The following is a 27304-nucleotide window of genomic DNA, read 5'->3' as shown; positions in this document are numbered from 1 at the left end:
AAACATTGAAGTTATAAATTTTGGTTTGTGTAATAAGAATAACATATACTTACGCAAGATATAGACATTCAACTTAGGTTATACTCAACATTTGAATGAATGCAGAGAAACTGATTGACGACTAAGAAACAGGTAATGATTTATACTTCATATGTATAGTAACAGTTAAGGTCAAAGGAGAAAACAAATAAACTTCAATATGTTAAGATAAAATACTTGCCATCTGATTATTATTACTTTGAATATGACCCTTTACGCGTATTTATATTTGTGATTGTGCGTTAATTGTTTCGTAACATACGAAGGTAACTTCGCAGTAATGCTTCAAGCTCAGGTTGTTAATATGTTAGTTGATGTCTTTTTTAGTGACTGGTGATTGCAAATAACTCTTTCAAGAAAGTCATTGTTACAGTTTTGATCAATGAATGTTGAAATATTAGTATTTTCACCATGTGAATTCACTGAGTTCGTCTGGGATGGAAATGATGTACGGATTAGTGATGGTCTTTCATAACCTAGTGAATCAACACCACCACCGGTTTCCATTAACCAATAAGCTGTTAGACTGCGGTTATTGGTTGACCCACTACCACTATAAGGCATAGTTTCTACCATACTGGTTGATTTCGAATTAAATGATTTAGAATGTAGTGGCTTACTATGTGCATGGTTGTAATTAAACGGAACTAGATGACTCCCTTTTTGATCACTGTTATTAGCATTAGTGGTACTGAGGGCAATGAACTTGTTATTGTGATTACTACTCTTATCATGATAACCCAAAGTTTTGTAAGAATTTGCTTTTGTGCCATTTTGGTCGCGTAGTAAGGTGTCTAGGCAAAAGTTTGAACTTGGTGGTTGGATTTGGTTTTGCCGATGTTGCAAATTCGCATTTGTTGAGTTTGTTACTTTATCGACTCTGTTCTCCGTATTACCTTGTATTGACCGCGATTTCAACTTGACAGAGGCTTGCCTATTACTTTCAGTACCATTCGATGTAGTCGCCAATGTTGTTTGTTCCGTGGATGGATCGGACATTGAACATTCATAAGCACCAGCCAGTGGGGCAGTCGATGAGGTGTAATTTCGTTTCTCCATTAGAGACTCCCGGTAGTTGAACTTATTCATACTGATGCTTTCAACACCAGGTGTTACAATGTAACCACGAGTAACTGTTTCTGCATATGAACGGCTTTTTGTATGAAATGTCGATGGCTTCAAGTCTTTAGAATTGTTGGATGACAGTAAAAGTTGTTTACTGGAACTCATTCCTTGGGATAGATTGGTCTCATTAATTAGCGATGAGTCCATGTCGCTTACTGGGCGTCCACCGTCTAGAGACGTTATGCGTTGACAGTTATTAGAAAGCATGCAAAGTGATAAATCATTCGGTTCATGATGCGGTTTATTTGAACCATAAATGGATGCTTGTTGTCCTGATCCACCTATATGACAAAATAATAATAAGTCGTTAATATTTTTTGATTGTCACTCATAGTCTGTCATTTAAAAACGTTTAGGCGTAGAGGGCTGTATTCGTTCCAACTCTGAAGTCTTATCAATAGATACATAAAGGGTAACTAAAAATTCCGTTAATAATTCTTAACTTTCCACAATTTGTTTAGATATGCAATTTTTGGCGGGCTCAGGTTTGGGTTCTAATGAATTTGAGGAGCCATTAACTTTCTGATAATTTCTTTGGAGTTACAACCTGGTAAAAATGTTTTTGACTCCAATGAAAACTAAAGGTAAATAGGTCATGTTAATTATAAGAAAAATAAAATCTTTTTATATTGGTTTAGACAATCTATGAATTAATAATTAGTGAGAACTTGCAAAATGAAATCAAGAAAAGACTATCTACACATTCGGAGATCGAAAGGGGTAGTAAAAATACCTATTTATGAAGGTAAATATAATGTGATAACCGAATCCTTATACTACAGAATAATGCGATGAGATGGGGTAATTTTGTTTTAGATAAATCTTTAGTTAAATTCCTAACTTAATGTTACGACACTTTGGATCTTTAGTGCACCCATGGTTTGTGATTAAATAAAATACCGCTGGTATTGTTTCTTGTAATTCAAAAAATAGAATAATTAAATATTTTAAGCACGTTTAACTTTTAAAATGTTTTAAGTCATACCTTGTAAACTTTTAGGCAGAGGCAACGATACGACAAATGGTTGAGAGAAGGGGCTTTGATTATTTTGTGAAGCCATAATGAATTCATCCATCTTTTTGCATAGCTGTCCAAATGTTGGTCTCATTTCTGTAAATCGACTCCAACATTGTAGTAGTTGATTATAACTGAAGGTAAACAGATAGTAATTGTTTTATTAGGCTGCTGTACAAAATAATTGAATAAATAGTGTGTTATGGTAGTGCAATTGTGCTTGAAAAGTATTTCATTTATCCATAAAGACTTCATTTGCATGGCAGGTAAAAATAAACTCATTATTGAAGTCTAAAATGGTAAAAGTCACTTTCGGCCTAATAGGACCTTTGGAGTATCTTTGAGAAGAAGAATGACATTTTTATTATGACTTCAGTTGTATGAGCTCTACAAATCCAGGAGATATCACTAAAATAATGGTTAATGCCTTACAAGGGAACTCATGATTGGACGTTTAAATGAAATTTTATGCCGAAATGTGTTGAATATTACAATGAATACTGTTTTATTTGATGTTCTTCAAAAATGTGTACATACTGTTTCCGATATAGGTTTCAGTGCTTATCATGGAAATTCCTTTCTCAGGGTGTGAAACAGTGATATATCAGTTCTGAAACCATCTTTCGTTCCAAAATGTATAACAATATAAGCGAAAAGATTAATTCGTTTACTTGTTAGCATATATATCCAATAATAATACTATGAATAAGGACAATACAATACAATTTGTGGGGGGAACAGTTTATTTCTTATACTTTAAATAATAATGAATTTAACACTTTTAAATAATACGCACTCAATATTTTTCATTTTGGTCGTCTGGATTATATTCTACTTCTTTGTTACGACCATTATGTTTCGTGTCGAAGCATTTTCTTTTAATTTTGTCCTCATGGTGAGGCTTGAAGGATTAGTATCTAAATCTGAGGAACTGGTAACATTACAAACTCGTTCACATCAACCTACATTAAGGTTGAGATACAGTTTCAACGTTTTAATCAATAACTTATTCTTGTTTGCACTTACAGTTCTTCTGGACAGTTTTCAGGACGTCCCAAAACGTGTCCACCAATAACTAAATTCATGACATCCACATTCGCTCGGCCGTAAAATGGATCAGCACCTAGGGTTAAAACTTCCCAGCAGGTAACAGCATATGCCCTAAAAGGACAGAAAAAGTTCATAAAAATAAGGTAGTATTAACTTTGCTTACACATGGCCTATGATATAAAATAAATTTAATAATATTTTCGAGAGATTAGGCAAATAATGTAAATTTAATTCAAAATCACTTAACTGAAGGAAATTAGGTCTAAGAAGTCATAAAAATACAACCACCCTAACACTCAAACATTTTCAGAAGGGGGGTTTGTGGAGATTTTAGTAATTTTATGGTTGAAATCATGAGCCAATTGAAGCTAGACCACTATGGAAAACCTGGAAGCACTGGACGGACGTTTCGTCCCATTGTGGGACTTCTCAGCAGTGCGCATCCACGATTCCGCCTCGCGAGATTCGAACCCAGGACCTATCAGTCTGGCCCGCGAGCGCCTAACCTCTAGACCACTGAGCTGGCATCCAACGGTGTTAATGTCTAACTTCAACCAATCCACGAAATTGAGCAACCGTCCGCCATTGTCTTCAGTGAGTTACTATATCACAACAGACCCGATTAAACCCCACTGGTCACTGCTTCTCACCAGAACTCTAGGAAATACCTCTTGGAGCCAGTCACTAGTGAGCATATGGTCATTATCAAAAGGAGGTTTTGTGGAGATTTTAGTAATTTTATAGTTGAAATCGCGAGGCAGGATCGTAGATGCGCACTGCTGAGGAGACCCACAGTAGGACGAAACTGTCGTCCAGTGCTTTCAGGTTTTTCATGGTGGTCTAGCTTCAATTGACTCATAATTTCAACTACAAAATTACTCAAACATTTGTTTATATTATTGAAAACTGTTCAAGGGAACCAGCTAGTAGACTATTCTATAGGAAGGTTCTTTGCAAAGTGCAATAGTAGATTACTAGTTGAAGTATTAGGGTTTCAACCATTGGGTTGAAGGTATAAAACTAGCAACACCGAATTCCTTTTGAACAACCGGCCAGTATCAATACATTCCATACAGACAACGCGGTTCAAAGTTTAGTGCACAAACATATACTTGGCAAATGAGTTACATAGGAGACCAGAATTTTATATCTTTTCCAGGAACGTAATCAGATGATATTATTGCATCTCACTAGTCACTTACATCGATTTGATTGAAAAATTCATTTTTATTTTGTATATTTTATATGAAACATTTGGATTTATTCGCGATGTCGCGACAAAATTTTAATGTAGGGCAGTCAAACTGGTGTATGATTTATTTGAACTACTATGAAACTAAAACCGTATCCGAAAATGTTCTGTTGAAGACATTTAATTGGGGTTTACAAGTGGTTTACCTTGTTTGGTAGGGAACTGAAGCTTTATAAGTATGTTAATAGTATTTTTCGAGAAAACAGTCGTTATTATATCCATAAGTTACGAGTTTCAATATCACAAAATGGTTTTACATTTAATATCACTCAAGGTCTATAACCGGAACATGGTTCGGTTTTCGTAATAAATTTTCTAGTGTAGTGGTTTGTTTCTATAAACTTCTGCCAACATATTGTTCAAGGTAGTTTACTGTTGTTTTTTAAGCTTATATCACTATGTAAAGAAAGCTAACTTTATCACTTTAACTTCATATGAAGTCTTTTTTTATTTATTATTTCTTATTCAAAAGAGAAATGTTACCAAACAAGCTATTCCAACAATGAAATATGGTAAAAATTACTATTTTGATGTACACACTTCGAGTATTCAGAATCCAATAGATATATTAATAAGGATCACTTCAAACTCTAAATATGGTAGCAGAATTATTACTATAAAGCTATAGAGTCTAGTTGAAAAATTCTTTTCATTGGAAGTTACTATTATATCTGGATTTCAGTTTGTAAAGATCAAAAGAGGTAAATTTGATGACAGTTTGACCTGATTAATGTAGGTCATATTCATTGTAAAAATTTTATAGATGAAGTGCATTTCCGTTATCTAAGAACCTATAATCTGCATGAAGCTATGTGTACACTTTTAAAATTATTATTCATAACGTGTGCGATTGCTAGTAAGAACCCCGGAATTTATACTTAGTTCCTTAGGACTACCATTGTATGTAGTAAGTGACAAACGTTTGCGAAACTTGTATATTCGTTGGACAGATTTTTCAAGGTAACTTATTGAAACTAATTTTTCTTCACAAGGTGCTTTCAAAAGAAGAGTTCAGCTATTCTTTGCTGAAAATGTTGGAAAAAAAATCCCAGAATGCAGTTAAGAATAATAACAATCATTCAGAACGGGTTACTGTAGTTGTTAACCAAACAATATTATTTACTCTAAAGAAGTGGCTGACATTAAGTCACAAAAAATCAGAAATAAAATTTTTCTACTCATTGGGTTATAACAAAAAGTAAAAGATAGAATAGAATTAGTAATGTAAAAGGCCATTTTGTGCGTAAGTTCAATCTTATAGCATTTAAAGGATTCATTTCAGGTTAGGGATAATGGACAGTGCACAACACGAGAAATGTATTCAGTGTAGATTATACGTGAAAAAAAATTTGTGTATAATAACTAGTGAGTGGATGACCTTATTTATTCCTCCTCAAGGAGGTATAAGTTAAAAGGCCCGTTAAACATTGGACTCTGATGTTTATGTTTATGGATATAACGTAAACATTAGATGTATTCATACATCAGTTACATATTGACAATTATGTTTAACTGAACTATAAAAACAGTTCTATAATAAGAGAAATAATGATAAACTACTAGTTCATATATAACTTATCTGCATCTATTTATTTGTTTATATATCCATTTAAAAGATAAGCGAGTTCAGTGTATGTAGAGTTTACGTTTTTCTATGCGTTGATTAGCAACATATAGCAACTATATAGGTACTTGTATGCTAACAAGTCCAAATACAAACTCTCAATATGAACATTGATAATTAATTACTTTACATATTACATCTGATTGTAACAAGAGTGTACATTTTGTGATTTTCTGTCTAAATTTTTTGCTGCTAAAACTGACAAAACCGTTCACATACACACACAAAAAAATACATCAATTACATATGATTAAATAATTTCTCCACTAGTTTTTTGTTCCAAAATGTTTTTAGAAATCTTCACTAAACCAATTTAATTGCCAGAAGGGGTTTTGTGGAGATTTAGTATTTTCATAGTTGAAAGCGAAACGGCCGTCCAGTGCTTCCAGGTTTTCCATTGTGGTCTAGCTTCAATTGACTCACGCTTTCAATTTAATTGCATTTTTCAGCCAGCACCAAATTGTGACGCCTGACTAATTGTATGGATTGTTGTTTAGTAACCGATGTGACTAATTTTTAAGTTATTTAGGGTATTTAATCGGCTTTTGGGTGTCATTATCTTACTTGATGATATACAAATGGATTTTTGTCCTCTTTAAATAATGTTATTATATGAAATAAGTCAAATCAAAGACTGGGATGATGTCAACTTTAAAATAGTAGATTATTTGTCCTGTTTTTTTCAACTTTAGACACTCACTTCATAGTCTATTAGGATAACATTCGATTGGATATTTTATGGGTAGAGACCAGACGTACCTATACTATTTACCTAAGTAGATACATATACTAGAACATTTAACTAAAAATTAATTTTAAGAAGACTCTTTGAATAAGAATGTTTCATAACTAACTAGCGTACAAAGTGCCAATACATAAAAATGACGAATCGAAAGTAAAAAGGAAAAGAATTAACTCGTCAAGCGGATAACTCTAATATTTCCTATAAACATATTTAGCGGAATTTTACAATGTAAACAACATCTCACATGTATCTACATTTATTCGAAATAAATCTAATCATACTTTTTATTTATCTACAGAAATCCGGGAAAGTTTGTTGAAGAGATGGCAAGAAGAAACAGGTTTATGTGTACATATGACACTTTGAAGGTATTCCATTTTCGGTTACTGGATTTATTTACGTGATTAAGCAAAGAACTTCACTCAGTCTTATTATTCATGATAATAATCTAACCACGTATTCAACCATTGATATATATATATATAAGTAATGTTTATTGTAGCCAGCGGATTACTTTTTGGGACAAATAATTCTTTCGAGTACTTATTAACGGATAAATGAATAGTGCTCAATATTACAAAATTATTTCTTCTCAATGGTATATACTGATGATTACATCACGTAGTAATTATTCACGTTTACTAATATGCATATAGAGGCCCATCTTAAAAGTTTATTGGATGAGATCTAACGCCTATTAACTACTGACCTCTAGTTGTTTTCGTTGTTAATCAGAGCATGAGTAGCTAAGTAAACTATTGAGTTAGGAAATGAATAAACCACTTGCTAGCATCGTAGCTTAATAACAGGTGAGAAAATGTCATGTGTGTGATAATAAAAGATAAGAGTAAGTTCTAAACTTCACCCCAGTAAATATGATTTAAACTGCTAGAAATATTTTACCATAGAGATCATTAGAGATAAGGCACTTTCCAGTGATCACTGAAAGTACGGCGAAAACTGCATGGAATTTTTCATGTTGGTAACGGTCGATTGTTTAATTTTACCTCTTGGTCGCGGAATTTTCTAACAGTGAACACGGTTAACACATAGCTGATATATATAATCGGGTACATAAAACTCCCAGTAAAATTATTTGCTATGGCTGAAATTTGTTCAGAAATATAGATCATACAATTAATTACAACTCTACAGTAGTACAGGGTCATTTATAACTCTGTTTTAAGAAAAGATGCAGTAGATGTATATTCTTATTTAAGAGGAAATTGAACGATTTTTCTTTAATTTCCAAAGGTCAATCTACTGTTCTTCATACTGATATTGATTCCACGATAAATCTATCAATTTCAAAAGTTCACGATTAGCCTTAGTAGGCAAATTCATGCATCATAATTCTTCCAGCAAGCTTAAGATATCTTTTTTATCGACTCATGGTACTTTAACGAGAAGAGTCACAGAGTGTCGTTTAGGTGAATTTCCTTCTCAGCTTCTTTCTACTTTTCTATGAGCGTTTAGAGTGAATCAACTCACTAGAATCTGCCTAAATATTTTTCATGTATATGGAATACCAATATAGCGTTTTAGGAAGGGAGAACCGCTACAAATGAAATTGTTTAGAAATATGCTGACAAATTTCACCCCTTTATTGAAGTTTAAGGAAACAACATTTCCCATAATTTCAGAATAATTTAGCCTCCTCTCGTAACTCACCTTATTGGTGAACTTATTCAAATAATTAAAATGATATGGGTTTGTTTCCTTATTGAAAAACACGGAACTATCGTAACAAAACATTGTCATTATATTATTGCCCAATGACCACTTCATTCTGAAAAGAATAAGATGTTTTCCACCAAGTGCTGAACAGAAGCACCAATATTTCCAAAAAAAATAGTGTCGGTCATTACACAATGTGCATTGTGAGTGATATTTACAATCATGCTTAAATTCGTTTTATGTTCAATGTTTATTTGTTCAGAAGTGAACTTTAGATAGATAAACAGTATCACTTAATTCTGTGCAGCAATATGCCATGCGTCATACGGAGTAACTTGAACATCCTTACATAGCAACGTATTACCTATCAGAATCTGATAAGATAATTAACAACCTACAGATTGAGTTCCAATAATATCTAATCATTTCAGATAGCTAATTCAACTTTATTTATAACTAATTAAGACTGAATTATTCTTTTTATGCAGGCGAAAGGAAAAACTCCTTAATCTGTGTTGTCAAAAACGGGATATTTACATCACGTTTATGTAAAAATTAGAATATAGAATGCGAGTTGTACATTAGGGTGTTTCGATGTTAGTTAATAATATCAATTACTTATCTTTGTGATGCTCATTATTTACAGATATGCATATAAAATTATGGACTTATGGTCTATAAAATAACTTAAAAGGCCTAGAACCACTTTGGAAGAAGCATCTTGAGTAATTAAAAGAAACATGTTATCCAGAATCACAGATGTATTAGTAGTACACTGAAGCCTGGATATATGTAATGGTAGAGATGGTATGTTAGACGAAACTAAAACACCAGTGTTTCATTCAAACAGAGAGAAGATATTCTTTTTTAGTAGAATACTCATACATAAATATTTTCTAGTCTATTGAACCATCATATTGTTTAGGTAAGCAAATATGGAACTACTTACCCACCTGTTATCAAATTAAGAACGATTCTTGGTTAACTATCCTACTGAGGCATTCTGTGAAAGGCTTAACGAAATGAAAACAATTATAGATTTTTTTACATAGACCGAGATTTTACCCAGTAGCCACAATACTAAACGCGGTGATCAATAGGGAAATATTTGCTTACCTTACAGAAGTCCTTTTAAATATTTTTGTCTCTTCTTTCCTTTGGAGTTAAATTGACACATTTTCTTACTATAGACTTCTGTTAGACATAAAGTCACGTCATAGAAACTAATTGGTCAATGTAATCGCTGTATAGGTTTGAATACTGAAAAAGTTCTATTCTCTCACCATTCAGTTAGCAAACCGTCATCTGATTTAAAACTGTGCATAATCAACAGACAGGAATACAATTTACTAACCAGTATATGAGTCTCCTTATTCATTTGTGAATTATTTTGATCAGGAACAAGTTTATGAGTAAAATATTCATGGGTGAAAGGATTAAAATGCTACCAACCCTTCCAACAATGTTTGCTATCTGCCTTAAGCATACTCTATCACATAGAGATAATTCTGATTTACAACAACTTAAAGTAATAATATATTCATGACGATTTATTGAAAAATCTGAAAACCTGTTGTTGAGATTGTATAAAATACTGATTTACAAAAAGTTGTTTGTAAGTACTGAACTTTATTAGAAACCTATTTTCCTTCCCTCATTTGCTTTGCACCCAAAACGATCAATAAATTCTGGAAATTCTTTTACTAAAATGTTATCTATCATTTTAGTTTATGTGTCTTCCTGTACCTAACTGTTTATCGAAGTTGAACTATTATATTGTTGTTTTCACTAATTTTCCTGGTTTTTCATACCTTGTACTTACTAAAGCGTCGATGAAGGGTACATTTAATGGTTTTCCGTTAGTGTTTTGCTTTTGTTTGTCAAAATATTCACATACAGGAGAGGTAAAAATCAATAAATTATGGAGCTATAATCAAAGCATTATTTACTTGTATATTATGGTATTGAACACAAGACATAATGAATGTTTTGGTTATGGAGTTTAAAAACAAGATGACTCCCACCTTGTTCATTTGGCTAGATGTAAGCAGAAGTCTTGGTGATAAACGCAGATGCGTAGATAATTTTTGAGTTACAGCTATTGAAGAACAAGCAGCTTGAACTTCTAAGGTATTGATCTTTCTCTACGAGACACTCGTAATTGAACAAATGTAAATCCTAATGTGGTGTATGCTGAACGACTCCTTGGGAGAGATTATAATCTTTATCACAAAGCCGCTATTAGTTGACATTTCGTCATGTCAATTATTACCTCTTGAGAAATAGAATATTTATCTTTTCTAAATGAATAAAATATATTAAAACTACTTTTTTAGGCTTTAGAACTGGATTTCGTAGCTTGCAATTCATACCGCTGTATAATGTTTTTATTAGATTTTATTGAGGTTCCTTAGTAGCATTAAGAAAATGTGTAATATGAACCAAAGAAATGTAGGGGTAGCTAGTATCAACCATTTTTCACTTACCAAACATCAGATTTTGTTGTGAATAAACCATCACGAATAGCTTCTGGTGACATCCATCTCACAGGTAATTTGGGTTCATTGCGCTTACGATAGTAATCATTTTTATAAATATCTCGTGCTAGTCCGAAATCACACAATTTAACTATACGCCCACTTGAATGATTATGACTCACTAAACAATTTCGTGCTGCAATGTCTCTGAAAAAAAGAGATTATACGCATTAATGAGTAACAGTTTAATACAATATCAATGCGAATAAGACATAATAAATTATTGGAAATGAATTTGGTTTTCCTCAATAAGTACAAGTTGTCGAGCCCATGGTCAGAAATAGGAATAAGCAGAAATCTGAGACTAGCACAACTGCCAAACTCTCATTCGGTTACAAGTCTCTATTAAAATTAAGTAGTAACTATCGGTGAAACTCAGAACATTTTTTTGGTTCTACATGTGACTTGTCAGCTGTATGTCGTATCTGGATCTCAGCGCCGAAGATTACACTGAGATTAAGACACGGCATCTTGAGTTTCAAACATTAACCTTCTATCTACTTAGCTATTGAGTTCAGATAGCTACTAGATTGTGTAACAGCTATGAATTTAGTTTATTAAACTTTAATAAAATCTTAATTTTTAGCTTGAAAAATTAAATCAGCCATCGAGATCAATAACTTTCTCATAATTAGCAAAATCTTAAAATGGGTAACACATTTACTTCAACATGTCAAATATGAATAGTCATAATCTAAGTGGATGAATAACTGTCGTATAACATTAATCACTAAACAACAGAAGATTCGTTGAGTCTCCCACTGGGGCAAAACTAAACACCGATGCTTAATGAGTGTTAGCAAAATGCATGTACACAAATGCACAGGACATTTGTTCATTACTAATTAATGATTGGTGTCATTTAGAAAATAAGCGAGCGAATTTATTTATTTTGAAGATGTCAAAAACGAAAACAATTTGTAAAACTTGTAGAAAGTCATGTCGTCAATTGTAAAAGTCTAAGCAGGCCTTTTTATACTTTCTTTGTTCTTATATACATCTTTTTGCCTTCTATTTTTGGTACTTCTTAACTTGAGAAGAGTTTATTAACAAGGGTCAAAAAACACTTTTTCCAGATCCTGTACCGTTTCACCTGTGTTTATTTCATTTTCGTTAGGTGGAGATATGGCTTAGAGAAAATATCGTAACAAGGATAAGATTTCTAGGCTCCATAGGGATTATTTTGTCAAGTAGAGGTTTTCAAAAGTGTTCAAGATGTCAGATATGCATATTTCTCTTTACAGGAACTTTTCATTTACGTACTGTTACTGTAATACAAATTTTTTTTTTCAGTTAGAAGTTTTCATCATTTATATGACTATTAAAATTAAAAACGGAATATTTTTAAGTGAAAATAACTCTATTTTCCTTAAATATTATTGGTCTAGTTGACTGTGCTATAAGTTACTGTTTATATTCCTTTTCCCAGAAGATTGTAGAAACTGATCACGTTTCTTGGTAAATAGTGTCTTTGGATTTATTAAACCTTTCCTTTTTTATAGTTTGCAGGGTTTTTAATAAGTCAGCTTGAAGCTAATCTCTTACTCCTGTTTCAGATTAAGCCTTTAAAGTACAACCAGTGCATCATTAAAAAAAAGAAAGAATGTATTCCTTAGCTACTCTATGCTTTAGGAACACATTGTATGCATTGTACATTATTTCTAGGCTTTGAAAAAGAGCCTCAGTTAAACAGTATAATGTTTCCAAAATATAGATATCTTTACGTTGATTAGCAGCCAAATTTCTTTATGAGGAAAATTTAACTAATGATCATGAAAATACTTCAAATCAGTTACTGAAAATATCTAGACACATCAGATATTTATTTCAGGTCTTTGATAACTGACAGTTTACAAAGGTAAATTCGATGATAAAGCCCCCTTTAAATAGTCACTGAATCATAGGATGCAGCGATACTCATAGGCGTTTGGAATTAGCTAACAATATATAAGTATCTTTCAAATTAATTCTTACTGGTATGTAGAATTGCCGTACCCAGAAATATTACTTAAGTGACTATTATGTATCATGATTCATGTTTATTTTTGAGTGGGGTTTAGTGGAATGGCTTACGATTCTCAGTAACGAGTCTTACGTTCGATACCAATGAAATACTGGACATTTACGGTTTGTAAGGTATTGTGTTACCCAATCATGATCTGACAATTTTCAAAACGAATGAATATTTCGTAAACACCTTTACTCTGAACCAAGTGGCAGATTTATCCTTGAAATCATGAAACAAATACTTAGGATACTGACTACAAACACACTTGTTTATTTATTTTCTCAAATAGTAAGTTCTCTAGTATTAACCCAGCAGTAAAGCCATAATTTTCATAATAAGTAGGTTTGCATAAAAACAGGGAGTGGAGTTCTTACCTATGGACAAAGTGTTGCTCCTCAAGGTAACAGCATCCATGGCATATATCTCTCATTATATTGACCAGTGCAGGTAGATCTAATTGTGCTGTCAATGTAATGACGTTTGAAGCACTCGGTGTTCCACCACCTGGTGCTGTACTAGTTGTGCTCGTGTTTACTGAGGACCCATCAGAACCTCCTGTTCTTCCAGCAGCTGCGCAGATAGCTGCAGCAGCAAAAACATTCGCAGCTATGTCAGGTGCAATTCTAGGCCGCGAACGGTGAAGATAATCCCTTAAATTGCCTTGATCCATCATTTCTAGAACAAGACATTGTTGTCCAGGTGAGTCAAATGACACACCGAAGAATCGTACAATATTTGTATGTTGATATTTGTGCATAAGTGTCGCTTCACGTTTAAATTCAGCTTCAGTTAGTGATTTACAATTTCTTACCTGATTTAATCAAAAGCGAAAAAAATTGTTATCATATCTTTTCACTATCTTTGTTTGAATAGCTAGCTTATGAGAAGTGGAATTTATTATATCAAACTTTTTTCACGATACCCACGGAATATGATGATAAGCTTCACTGTAAACTAAAGCTATTTTGTCCTTGATATAAAAATAGAGGATCTATAGTTAAACAACATTCTGAAAAACCCTAATCGTTTGTATTTTCGGCCAATATCATAGCATTTATCGACCTCAACTTAGAATATTAGGCCTTGAACCTAATCGACAATAGTGAGTTTGACTTTAGGTCTTATTATTTTTGATCAACCGTAAAATATAACCAATTAAGCTCTTGAAAACTTTGTAAAATGGTCTATATATGATTAGACCCCCTACAAACAAAATCAGAATAAGAAATGAAGTTAGGAAACATCAAGGGTAAACAGTAAGTTGCGTAAAGAAATTTAGAGGGAGAATAGAATCAAACTATGATATTGAAAAAGTTACTCATTACTAATTTGACTTCACCTTGAAATCTGCTTTTAGTCCTAGTTCGAACGGTTGGAGTAATAACGATAATTTCTTAGAGTAGTCGATGTCTGATCATCGAATTTGTACCTATTATACCTACAATAAACTATTTTTTGATTGAAAAATACTATTCATAGAAAGGGTTAAAAGTCATGTTACGTAGGGCTGTGATTAATATGTTCATATGCTTCAACAGTAAATTTTCTGATTTCATCTCCAAGTGACATTAGTTCTAGTCTCTAGAGGCAGAGATATTTTTCAGCTTTGGTGATACTCTCTGTTGGTGAAAGGGAATAAATAAGATATTGACCAGTAAAATTTATTGGCCTAATGTCCATTTTTTTAAAGCAAAGCTTTTTGGTTGTTGTATAGATGTGATTGATACACTTTATTCAGTAGTAAGGGTAGACTGAATGACAGTAGCTTCTACCCAGGGGTCGATTAATGCTTACTTACTTACTTATGCTTGTTAACCCTCATGGAGGAGCATAAGCCGTTCACCAGCATTCTACATCCAACTCTACCTTCGGTAGTCCTTTCCAGATGCTATTCATCCTTTTAATGTCTTCTTCCGATTGTCGACGCAATGCGTTCTTTAGCCTTCCTCTTTTCCTTTTCCCTTCAAAATTCTAAGTTAGCGCGTACCTTGTGGTGCAGTTTGATGAGTTCTTCAATGTGTGTCCGATCCACTTCCAACTTCATTTACTAATTTTCTCATTAGCTGAAACCTGGTTTGTTCTCCTTCACAACAGGCTGTTGCTGATGGTATCCGGCCAAAGGACATTGAGTATCTTACGTAGACAATTGTTTATAAATACTTGCTTTTTTATTATGGTTGTAGTAGTTCTTCAAGCTTCAGCTCCATACAACAGAACTGTTTCGACGTTCGTATTGAAGATTCTGACTTTGATATTGGTTGACAGTCGTTCTGAGTTCCATATGTTCTTCAACTGTAGGGATGTTGTCCTTGCTTTACCAATCCTCACCTTTACGTCTGCATCAGATCCTCCTTTTTCGTCAATGATGTTACCCACATACTTGAATGTATCCACCTATTCCAGAGTTTCTCCCTCACGTGTGATTGGGTTGGTGTCCTCTGTATTGTATTACAGGATCTTGCTTTTTCCTTTATTTATGTTGTGGCCTACTAATGTGGAGGCTACTGCTACACTGTTTGTCTTGACCTGCATTTGTTGGTGTGTGTGGGATAGAAGAGCTAGGTCGTCCGTGAAGTCGAGATCGTCTATTTGCGCGAAACCTGTCCATTGTATTCCGTGCTTCCCCTCAGATCTAGAGGTCTTTATAATTCAGTCAACCGCCAGAAGAAAGAGAATGGGGGGAGAGCAAGCAGTCTTGTGTGACTTCGGTCCTCACTTGGAATGCGTCTGTCAGCTGTCCTCCATGCACCATTTGAGAGTGTAGTCCATCTTATGAATTCCGGATGGTGTTAGCGATCTTCTCGGCCACTCACAACACAGTCTCGAGGAAAGTTCCAGAAGGTTCTCCCACCCACACTGTCAAATGATTTCCCGTAGTCAAGGAGGTTGATGTATAGTGCCGAGTTCTATCCAATTAATTGTTCAACGATGATCCGTAGTGTCACAATTCGGTCTGTGAGTTTTTTTAGCAAGGTTGTTTTCTAAGGAATTGGGTTTCCGACTCCATGCCCAACCCCCTCCTTTACCCGGGCTTGGGACTGACAGTAGCCCTAGATGAGCTACAGGCGGAGTTTCGATTAATGAAGTAGAGATTTTTTCCGAATTATTTTGGTTTGCTATAAGTGACCTCTAATTCTCCATAATGTTGAAGGCTAAATACAATGTGCACTAGTCTTATTATCACACTTCATTGAGTTTTCTTATGTTAGTTTTTCCTTCTGTGTATTTCAATTCAAGTATTGAAAGTGAAAATCGATAAAGTCACATTCTTCTATGTAAACATTTCAAACAATCAAGAAACTGACAGGAATTTTATTTCTATTTATATTAGCAAATGGGCACACAAGTGTGTAACCTTGTGCGTATACGTTTATCTGCACATATACTGAATTTCTATTTGGAAAAAAATGGACACATACCTGAAAGTATACAAGTACGTTAAAATATGTACAACTGTTAGACTGAACAGAAGTCTTAAAATATAAACAATCGGTGAACTTATCGATAGATGTACTAGTTGCAGTGAAAAAGATATTATTTATGTAAAACGGGTTATTTTACAGAAAAGAAAACTGTTTCATTAAAAACATGTCAAAAATCTAAATGTACTGATGTTTTGGAGAGAAATGGCAAAATTATTGTATTGGAATATAGGTATTTGGAGGCAACAGACATAACAAAATATAATTGGGAACAGACCAGCGTTGATAGCAGACAAAATAATAGTGACTCAAAGTATAAAACGACTAAAATAGGTTGAGTGATGTAACTTAGAGCTATTACTTCTATAAAACATTTTTTGAACTATTTTAAGCATCATAAAATATAAAGAGTATTAGGCGTTTTCCTGACGCATGTTTTTACTAATATTCTTAAACTATGTATCAATTCCAAACGTTGATTTCAATTAAAGAATTTACAGTCCCTTATTCTGTGAAGTAAACTATACGTGCAGTTATTAACTGAACAGAATGAGAAGTATCCGAAATTCAGTTTCAGGTTAGCAAATATTAGATTTTAAACAACAGCTTCCTAAAGACCACGATTGACGTAATCTTGTTTTTACCAAATGACTTCTTAATTTACGAAAGTTTTATTGAAAACTGTCAAAAATAAGAATATGGTGCCTAAATTATACCCAAGTTCATTGATGCGCTGTTGACTGATACTTTATATTTATGGGCAATCGTGAAATTGACTATTGCTTTTGTCCATAATGTCCATCAAACGAAAATAAAAGTAACCAAGTGTAAACAATGCAGAATGGTTTTGGTATGAAAAAGAAACACTTCTTTAGAAGTTCGTGGTTAAAATGGATCCTTCCAGTAGTTTTATGCTTACTTGTTTTTCTTATTTTTATTCTTCAAGGATTAACTGAAGTTGGATCTAGTTACTAAATTGTAAGAGTTCTCATTACATATTAAGTGTTAACACTTGATGAAAACTCTACAGATGCTTGGATTATTCATGTATTCTGATACATGAAACACGTATTCTCAACAAATAATAAACCTATACGTTTTGGAGAATTTTATTGTCAGTTCGCCTGATTGTTGGCATCTAAAAACAGGAAGAAAGTTGAGTCTTAGCTAAAAAGCTTTCCGAATTTTAAAGTGAATTTACAAGGTGTTCCAGTTTTAACTACAACAGTTTATGATGACAAGCTGTGATGTCCCAGTCTACTTCATCTCGAGTCTCTTTAATAGCACGGTAATAAACTTGCGCTGACCTAAAGCCAATCTTCAAATATTGAAAGTATTTATACCACTTAGCTTCACCGAATCAAAACTAATCCTATAATGTACTCAGAATTTATACATTTATATACGTCAATTTATTTTATAATTTATAGCATTCTAATCATCAACAATATTGAGTTAGTTTTAGGGTGACATTGTTTATTCATATGCTTAGTTATTTTCAACCTAATTTACAATTTAATGAAAAAAATGTGGAAGGAAAGATGTATAATCAACCTAAACTAAATCAGTAACCTACTTTTAGTGCGACCTTTTCAAACCGTTCCCCATTCGCGTCACGAACATGAAACCAGCCTTCCCACACTTTACCAAATGCTCCACACCCAATATAACGTAGAAAACGTATATTTGCTGCTGGTATCTGTGGGACTTGTTCAAAGTTGTTAAGATCAGGTTTACTAATGCCGTATAATGAGTTAACTTCTTGATTCCATAGTGGCTCAAGAGTAGCTAAATCAAGCGGTAAACCACTCGTCGTTAAATCACTACCTAGTCCCAGGATAGATGAACCATTCCCACTGCTTGAATGTAAACGTCTTGCTGGATTGAAACTAATAAAAAATGAGTGTTTGTTAGACTTTCCATCCCTGTGACGACCTGGAAACAAAACACAAAATAAACTACCTTGTATGAACCTAATTTAATTGATATCTTGAGACTAAATTAGCATTTATATGCATAGTAGTCTATCATAATTATCGTGGGACAAGTTCCATTCAGATTTAAAATTCTAGGCAGTTTAATAGTTAGAGATACTCCGTTTTCAAAAGTAGAGCATCTAGGCTCCAAATCTCAGTAAAGCTCTATTTAAGATGTTTTACTGTATGATATTAAAACGTATTATTTTTAAACAACATGCATCCTGATATTATCTCGAAAATTAAATCCAAAGATATTAACGGTGAAAAGAATCTTTAATTTCACTGAATAAACTTAAAGAAATGACCAGGACAGATTGAACAATATCTGTTCCAGTTTTCATATTTTATCAGTCTCCAAGATGCTTTATTGTTTCATTTACATGCTTTTCATAAAATAACAGTCATAATGTGACTGCTGAATCATTATCTTTGTTTTTTTTTAATAAAAAAATGTTTTTTTTCTGTTTTTCTTCCGAGCAACAAATGTTCATTATTTTTAGTCGTTTGATAAATTTGGATTGTAGAAACAGTTAAATAAAGGTGGTTAACTAATCATGTTCTACTAAAATGCTTATCTCTGTTCCTCATAATACAAGATACTTCCTGTTTTTATTTAATACCCATTTGTTATTTTGTTTGTCGATAACGATAAAAATTGTCTGCTTGGAAGAAAAAAACTAGTCGAAGACAAAAGAATGTCATTCTGAATTTCTATTCAGTGTCCATACTTTATTATCTTCCTAAATTTTTGTACTTTTCTTAGGTATGAACTGTTTCATCTAAGTGACTATGCCAGTATTATTTACAGATATTTGTAAATACTTTCAATCAACCTAAACATCTGAAGCAAAAATATGACTAAATTTGCAAAATGCTTTTTTATTATTTGGTTTTAAGTACTAACATGTGATTGAGTGATCTGAAAATGAAGGTGTTAGACTTGAAGAGTCTAATTTGAATTAGTATTATATTAATAACCAGATTCTAACTAAGGTGACTTGAGCCTGCATATCAGAGTCTCTTTATCATTAAAGAAATATTGCTTTAATGTTGACTGAGTCAAAAATGTACGGGCACTACTGATCTCTACACGCATGCAAATTCTTCACAATTTTAAACCATATTTTGGCTTATAAAATGGAAATTTCCAAATAAATTCTAAGTGGTGTTTACAGTAAGATTAGTCCAAGCTTTTCTTAAATATTCTGGCCAGTGAACTATGCTGAAACTAATCATTAGAAATATACTTTTTTGGTAAACCACAACTAATCGTTTATTAATTTACTGAGAAACAAAACAAGGTTTCTTATTTGTAGGATAGAATAAAATCGAGTTCAAACAGTAGGATAACTATTTTTACAGAGTTATCCATAGATCATGAATAGTTAAAACTCATTAAACATATCGAGTTCAATTACTGAAACCGTTTTATTGAAGTGATATTTTCTGGGGAATCCTGAACTTTCTTCAGAGAGTGATATAATACAATATGTTTTCCTACTGATTTATACTTAAGCAAGATTTCTTTTGGTATTTCTCATACGTAATGTGATTTCAATTGTGAATATTTTCTATGTAGAAGAATATATAAACGAAAACTATTTGAATTGAGAACTGCTGTAATACCTCGCATTATGTCTGTGTACCTAGACTGTGGTCACTCAATATCCTTACAGTAATTTCACATTTAAGATCACATTGTTGTTTGTCAAAGTATAGCAACCTGATGTGTTCGAAAACAGTAACAAACCTTGGTTGATAATTCATTGTAACATGTACTAATCAACTCTGAAGAAGTTTTTTATCCTTCCAAAATGTAATACTCTTAATTTCAAATGATTTAATGCCGATGCTTGTTTACAGGTTACCCCTCTCCCTCGAACAAAAACGAAATTTGTCCCGTTAAATATTCAACTGTGCTCTTTGGACGTATAAGAAACAAATCAAGAGTCACTGGTTGCATTAATTACAAGATACATCTGTTCATAAAAGAATGCATTAAAATTATCCGTAAGATTCTTTAATTAGTGAAAATAAGAGTTAACAGACTTGATAAATACATTTTCAGCATTATTTCGTCTCCATGCTTGGCTAAGGCTGAAGGACTTTGTGTTGATTTGAACAATTTTCTAAAAATTTACTTTTAGGATCATTCCTTTGAAATTTTTACTTCCGAATTTGTGTTTTAATGTCTGTTAAATCAAGAGCCACAGTTTAGACTGTGATCATCGTTCATTCTATTGAAATAAATAACTGAAATATTACTTACTTTAAGACCGAATTCGTTGATCATTTGGTGAATAATTTTAAAGTATAAGTCATACGTATTTCTATTACGTCTTCTTACGCAATAGTACATTTATCACTCGTTACTTATAAACTTACTGACTTACAGTCAAAGATTTCAGTTACAGAGTACAATCTCATAAGAAACTCATGACTATGTATCTAAGCCATGAGAGTCACAAGTGTGTGAAGTTTGTTATCATATTTTGATTTTTTTTTTTCATTTCGGTGGAACTTCCCTGATAAAATCATAACTAAGTAATTTCTTTTTGCTAGGTTACCAGTCAAGGAAAAATAACCTATTGTATAGAATTTACTTTTCATTTTATAAATTAAATCAATGTAAGCATTTTACCAATCAAAGCTAATTTGTTACTTACGTCGGTAAATCAGTAGTACGATTAGGAATAGGAATAAGAGTAGCAAAGCAACGGAGAGTAGACTGTAGGTCAATAAGCTTGTCACTTGATTCAGAGGTTGAAATATGGATGAATAAACCTTAATTGTAAGGAAAAATAAAACGAAGATTATGAAATATACCTGAAACATGAAAAATACACTTGGAATAAGTTCGATAATTTTTGACTAAGCGAAAACAGTCCTTTCAAATATTGTATGTAGACTTATTTAATTATTGCACAGCATATATTAAGGAGAATGTTTTTATTTCGACTGTTATTTACCGACTAAATACTGAAAAAATTACCTTAGACTGTAAACCGATACACCCATGCACCAATCATACAAATGCTCATTTGATTTTATTGAGGAAAACAGTTTTCTTAGTCAGTTAGATCCTATATGCTGTAAGCTAATAGGTTCACCAGTGAAGCTTTTATTATATTTCTTAGTGAAACAATCAGTACGAAGTTGGAAATTTTCTTTGTATATACCTAAGTAGCTTACTTTGAAATGTTGCATTCGCTCTTTCGATGATTGAATCGCTGGAGTCATATCTCCTTACATTTTTATGTTTAAAACTATTTATATGCTCCAGTCATTGAGAGGATATTTGGTGATGTTTAACTAGTAATTGATGTTCACACAAATAAACACTAAAAGATTGAACACATTGTGTACTTTTATGTTTTACACATTTATTCAATTACGTTTAGAAAATTATATTTGATTCATGTTCCTTTGACAGTATATCCTTTAGTTGGATAGTAAAAACTGGACCAATCTTGTTCATCTCTAAGCTGGACATATTCCAGTAATCCTCGATAATTTGATAAATAACTGAGATATTTATTATACGGGATGACAAAATTCGTCTGTTACCTTCGATAAGAGTTTTCGGGCTAAATACTCTTGACAGCCCGCTTGATATTTTTTTCTGACTACACAATCTTCAAGAAGATAATCATTATACATGTTTCGGTAGTTTCCTGCAAAACACATTTGTGCAGAATGCCGTAAGTTATCAAAATGATAGTTTTACATAAGTTTTATCAGCCGTATAATTACTATTACTGTAGCTGAAGATTCCATTATTATGGACACATTTGTTCTATACCTAACCCTCAGATTTTCTTGGATTGGTCATCAGGAGTTTTTGTTCGATTTCTCCTTTAATTCAAACTTTTTGTCGTCGATAAGAGTTGTTGATAAAATTGTGAACGTTTTCCAATTCCTTTTATTTAGAAATGATAAATATATCATGTAATAGCAAATCAAAAACGTCTGTTGGACAGCGAGACTACAATTTATGGACTGTTTGAACAGAAGCCATGGTCACGGCATATATTTCAATATCCAGTACTCACGTACGATTGGTTTACAGCAGATTTCAAGGAGAACGTTATAGTTAAGCGGCTACAACAGTCAGGATCAGTAAAAATTCCTTTATTTGTTATTACGGTACTCTAATGACCGTTGAACATTGTCCAAACTATCGTGACGATGTTGCATTTTGATGTAATATATGTTGGATTAAAATGTTTGCTAGAACGGGGACTTTTTCCGCCTGATACTGATTGACACTGAGACAGATTATGATAATTCTTGCAAACTGGATAACAAAAGCGCCAGTAACATTGACTGAAACCTTTGCAGATGTTACTGAAGCTTAAGCAGTTCAGTGGTATGAGTACTGTCATGATATATGTGAAATGAAAATAACAAGCTTGCATCAGTCGTTTGTAGGAATCGGGAGAATCTCAGAAATCGACGAAACAGTCGTTAGAAAATGCAAGTTCAATAAATGAAGAGGTGTTAAAGAAAACTGAGTAAGTAGCACTTACTTAAACGTACTTAGTAGGTCCTGGGTATATATGATAGATTATCTCAAAAGGGACACTTTCAGTGAAGGAGAAACTGACAAGCTACAACTATAATACCAGTTATACGAGAGTATATGCAACCGGGCACCACAGTCTAAACGGATGACTGGAGAGCATATCGATGCCTATCTAGACTTGGTTACGGGCATCGTATCGTCGCTCACAAACGACATTTTGTAGACCCCACCACGGAAGCATATGCCAATTATATAGAAGCGATCAGGTTAAGGCTAAACGAATTTTTGTAACGTTATCATAGTTCCAAAGGTCGAATATTCTGCAGTCACATGGATGAGTTTCTGTATCATATACATTACGATTTCAGAACTGCAGAGCCTCTTTCTAACGTTGAAAAGTGTTTAAACCATGTTAAAGAGGTGTATCCACTCTAATTTTTTGGTTTTGTATAGTATATATTTACTCTATACGGACTGTTTCTTGATTGGTTGGGGTTTCTCAAGGTCACTTAAGATCTGTCCAAAGGTCGTCCATAAATTATAATCACGCCATTATTCTAAATGAAGCTAAAAGGTAACTGCTAAATTTATTTGATTCAAAATATTTACATAAGCTTTATGTGTTAATCAGTGAGAAATTCGAACTATCATTTGTTATTTACTTTTTGTCCTACAGTGAATCAGAGAAGCAAAATTTAGGTTGGGTCTGAATGACTTGACTAAATAATAACTCGCGTTAAGTAATTTATATTGGCCAACTTAGTTTAAGATACACATTATTTGTGGATACACTAAATAAGACCACATCTGGTTTATCAGATGACTAATTTTGTTAATTATCACGTGAATGAAAGTTACTCCTTTGATATGCTTTTTCAATTTTCTTGACCGAGAAAAAAGTTAAAAATCACATTAGAATACTCAGTAGACATAAAACAATCTTACAATTCATCAGGAATTATTAGGGAACTATCAACAGTCAAATATTTAACAACAAAGTGGACAGAAATAAAAGACATTCGTTCTACATTTTTAAAAAGGAGTTTCAGAAAATACTTGTCCACATTACAGTTATGTGATATATTTCTAATCTTTTATGAAATAATTATAACGCCATTTATGTTAAAATTAGTAGTCACATATTAGGATGATCTATCTAGCTGTCTGAAATTTTCGCTATTGTTTATATTGGCGAGTCAAATTTCGTTTTGCAAAATTTTAGGTGAATTAGAAATAACATATATGATTTTGACAAACTCGAATTCCTTGAATAGTTTCACAGTATTTAGGCGCCGTGTTGATGTAAGACATTAAATAGAAATAACATATTTGTAAAATCTCAGCGAATGAGTTTGAAGTAAATCCAACGTTTTTTTTCCTTGAAGAAGCTTCGACCAGGTTGCCAGGCGAAACGTTGGATTTACTTCAAATTCATTAGCTGAGATTTTATAAATATATCATTCCTATCTAATTTCAAATTCCTTGAGTTATACGTTATCTTGGTCAAAGTTTTGTTACCATATAAGGTAATAATTTGAGCAGTTAAGAAGCCACAATAATTGTGACAGCCTCTTCTGATCACTTTGAATGCTATTGACCATATTCTTACTTTTTGAACGTCGATTCGAATCGAAAAATTGTGTGAATTTTACAGGATCTCTAATACATTTCATTCTTTCCACTTATAGTAATATTTACTAACATATAGATGCTATCAGTAACTTACTTTGTTGCTGCTTATACTGTTCTGTTTAAGAGGTAGGTCATTTGTAAGTACTCATCAAGAATTAAAAACTATATAACGAAATGTATGTTTAGTGCTTATATATTTTGTCTGTCAGTTTGTACTTAAAACCATTTTCAGGTAGTTACCTATATTTGTGATCTTCAGTAGTAAGCTGTGCATTCATATATCTGGTTAGGCGAGCACTTTTTTAGTTTATAAAAGATTTTAGAAATCTTATCATGATAACATTACTTGAAGTTCGCAGAATGCACTAAGATACGACCCTTTATTTGCAAACCTACGATAATACTACTAAAACTACAAATAAGTAGTTCAAAATATAGCTCAAATTTATATGGACAGACAGTATTTCGGAGAAAGTACGCTATTGGGGCGCATGATATTTTAGAGTTCTTACACTTAATAAATATATAATTTCATTAGCAATAGTTTATTCAAAAACATGCATGAGATCATGGGATTTTTGATCTGTTTTACTCATTAGCAAGCAACAGCTGTTTTGTTAATCTTCAAAGAGAATAGGTAATGCAAGCGGTACCTGTTGTTTTGTTCGTTTGGCTTATTCATTAACTGATTTCCATCATATAAGAATTTTTTATCGTAGGGTTTTCTCACCCCTTCTACTTATCTGTCTTCGATACTCATGAATGTTTTCCGCTAAAAACCTACGCACAGACATTAATTTTTTCAAACATAGTAAATCAGTAAGTTATTCTGTGCTTTAATTGCATATGGGACACATGCCTTTCTGAGCGAATCAAATATGTATATATTTACATATGATATTTTCAAGAGAAACAAAACTTTCATTCCATAGTAGACGGATTTTTATAGACAAATATAGTATGTCTTCTCGTCTACAACATGTACGCTGTTAACCATCAAGCCTGGTTGTTTGTGTGACTTGCTTAACATACTTAAAACTACAGAAATAGTAAAAAAAGTGAATAAAAGAATACTTTCTGGAATTTGAATTTTTCTTATGGTCGACTTATGATTTGTCTCAATCGAACTTACATAAAAAGAGATTATTTAGAAATCGTAAGACAATAAGCTATTTGACGAATGTGTATAATAGATTGAGTCAGAATCAGTGTAAAAGAAAATAATAGTCAGTCATATATATAAACAGCACTATCTCTTCTATTGTTAGGAAATAAGAATTCAGCTTATCCATTGACCATCTGATAGTTTTACAGTTGTGATTTTGATAGATACTTCTCATTGCATATTAGTATAAACTGACAATAATCACAACAATATCTCTAAGGTCCGCAAATGATACTGGGTTAATTTCTATCAAATATCCACTGAAAATTTTGAAACATACAATTTCATTTGTGTTTCGACCACCTACATCTAATGTTTATACAGAGAACATCTCCGCCTAAATTGGAATTTAAATCATTTGACCCTTGCATTGGATCTATTTGTGGTTCAAAAATATACAATGTATTCTGTTTAGATTTGCTACTAAATTATTTTTTTCTGGTCATTTAGACAGCTAAACCAATAACAGTATTAGATGAACATCGTTTCTTGCCCGAAAAGACTTTAGAATTTAAATGATTTGCTAGAACAGCCATAAATTTAGAATTGAATTCAATGTACTTTGAAAATTGAAGCTAAAGTATTGACATTAAAAAGCATTAGCTAAACAAAATATATACTTATCTGGAACTTTTTGAAATGGTGGTCTTATGATCAAGTAAGCTGGATCACTCATTCCAATCTTATTGACAGCTCTCAATTGAAATGCACTTTGGTGGTTCGTATCCAATGTGATATTAGCTTGTTTATCTGTTAAATTATGTGGTGTAATTGAATCCCATTTTGGTTGTTCTGAATTACTTGAGACAATCGGCCTACAAATAAAAATAATATGTTAAATTTAAAGAGAAAACGTACACAACATAGTTAAACTGATCATGACCGTGGTCCGCTTATGAAGCATACAGCAAGCAGTAATTTAATGGATAATTTGAAGTTAAAGGGAAAATATTATCAAGAATTTGATGGATTCAGTCACTCTAGGGCCTAGAAAAATAAAATATCCGTTCAATTTAGTCACATTTAGAACCATTCTAGATAGATAAACTAAGAAAAATTACAAAGTAAGAGTGGACCAAAAAGCAAGTGTATCCTGTTTTAATAGTCCCTTGTCAAATGAATGTATGACACTGATAGAGATTTTTGAATAGCATCTCTAAGCCTTTGGACAACAAATCTAAAATGACTTACTCATTTAAAAGAATTTAGATTGGTACTAACTAATGAATGGTTTATATCTGGTTTAATCTTATTTCTTCCAGTGTGATATGTCACATAAGCAGTTGTAAACACCAAGTAAATTCAAAGAAAAGACTTTTACATCGTTTATTTCCATGTGATTATGTATTCATCACATCAAGTTCAACAGGACAATAGCCTTATTACACTATGGCTGGACATCATATACCAGGTAAACTCAGGGGAAAATATTCATAGTCAAATAGTGACCGAAAGATGTGACAATTAATATTTATGAAACAATTTAAGAGGTAATGTTGCGATCAATAA

The 27304-nt window shown here is 32.6% G+C and overlaps 1 protein-coding gene across 1 annotated transcript; it reads right to left on the bottom strand.

Moving 5' to 3' along the window:
- Window positions 1–227: 227 nt before the first annotated feature.
- Window positions 228–21308, bottom strand: Smp_011700 (tyrosine kinase; the record flags this gene model as incomplete). Its single annotated transcript, XM_018789029.1, has 7 exons — window positions 228–1445; window positions 2150–2313; window positions 3206–3340; window positions 11014–11211; window positions 13447–13883; window positions 18071–18429; window positions 21140–21308. 7 exons carry the CDS (start codon window positions 21306–21308, stop codon window positions 331–333), a joined length of 2577 nt encoding a protein of 858 aa, XP_018654513.1. The 3' UTR covers window positions 228–330.
- Between the last annotated feature and the right edge of the window lie 5996 nt (window positions 21309–27304).

Source organism: Schistosoma mansoni, chromosome W, assembly GCF_000237925.1.
Source record: "Schistosoma mansoni strain Puerto Rico chromosome W, complete genome".
Taxonomy (NCBI): Eukaryota; Metazoa; Platyhelminthes; class Trematoda; order Strigeidida; family Schistosomatidae; genus Schistosoma; species Schistosoma mansoni.
Note: the sequence above shows the minus strand (reverse complement) of the source record. Positions and strands in the feature narration are given on the sequence as shown.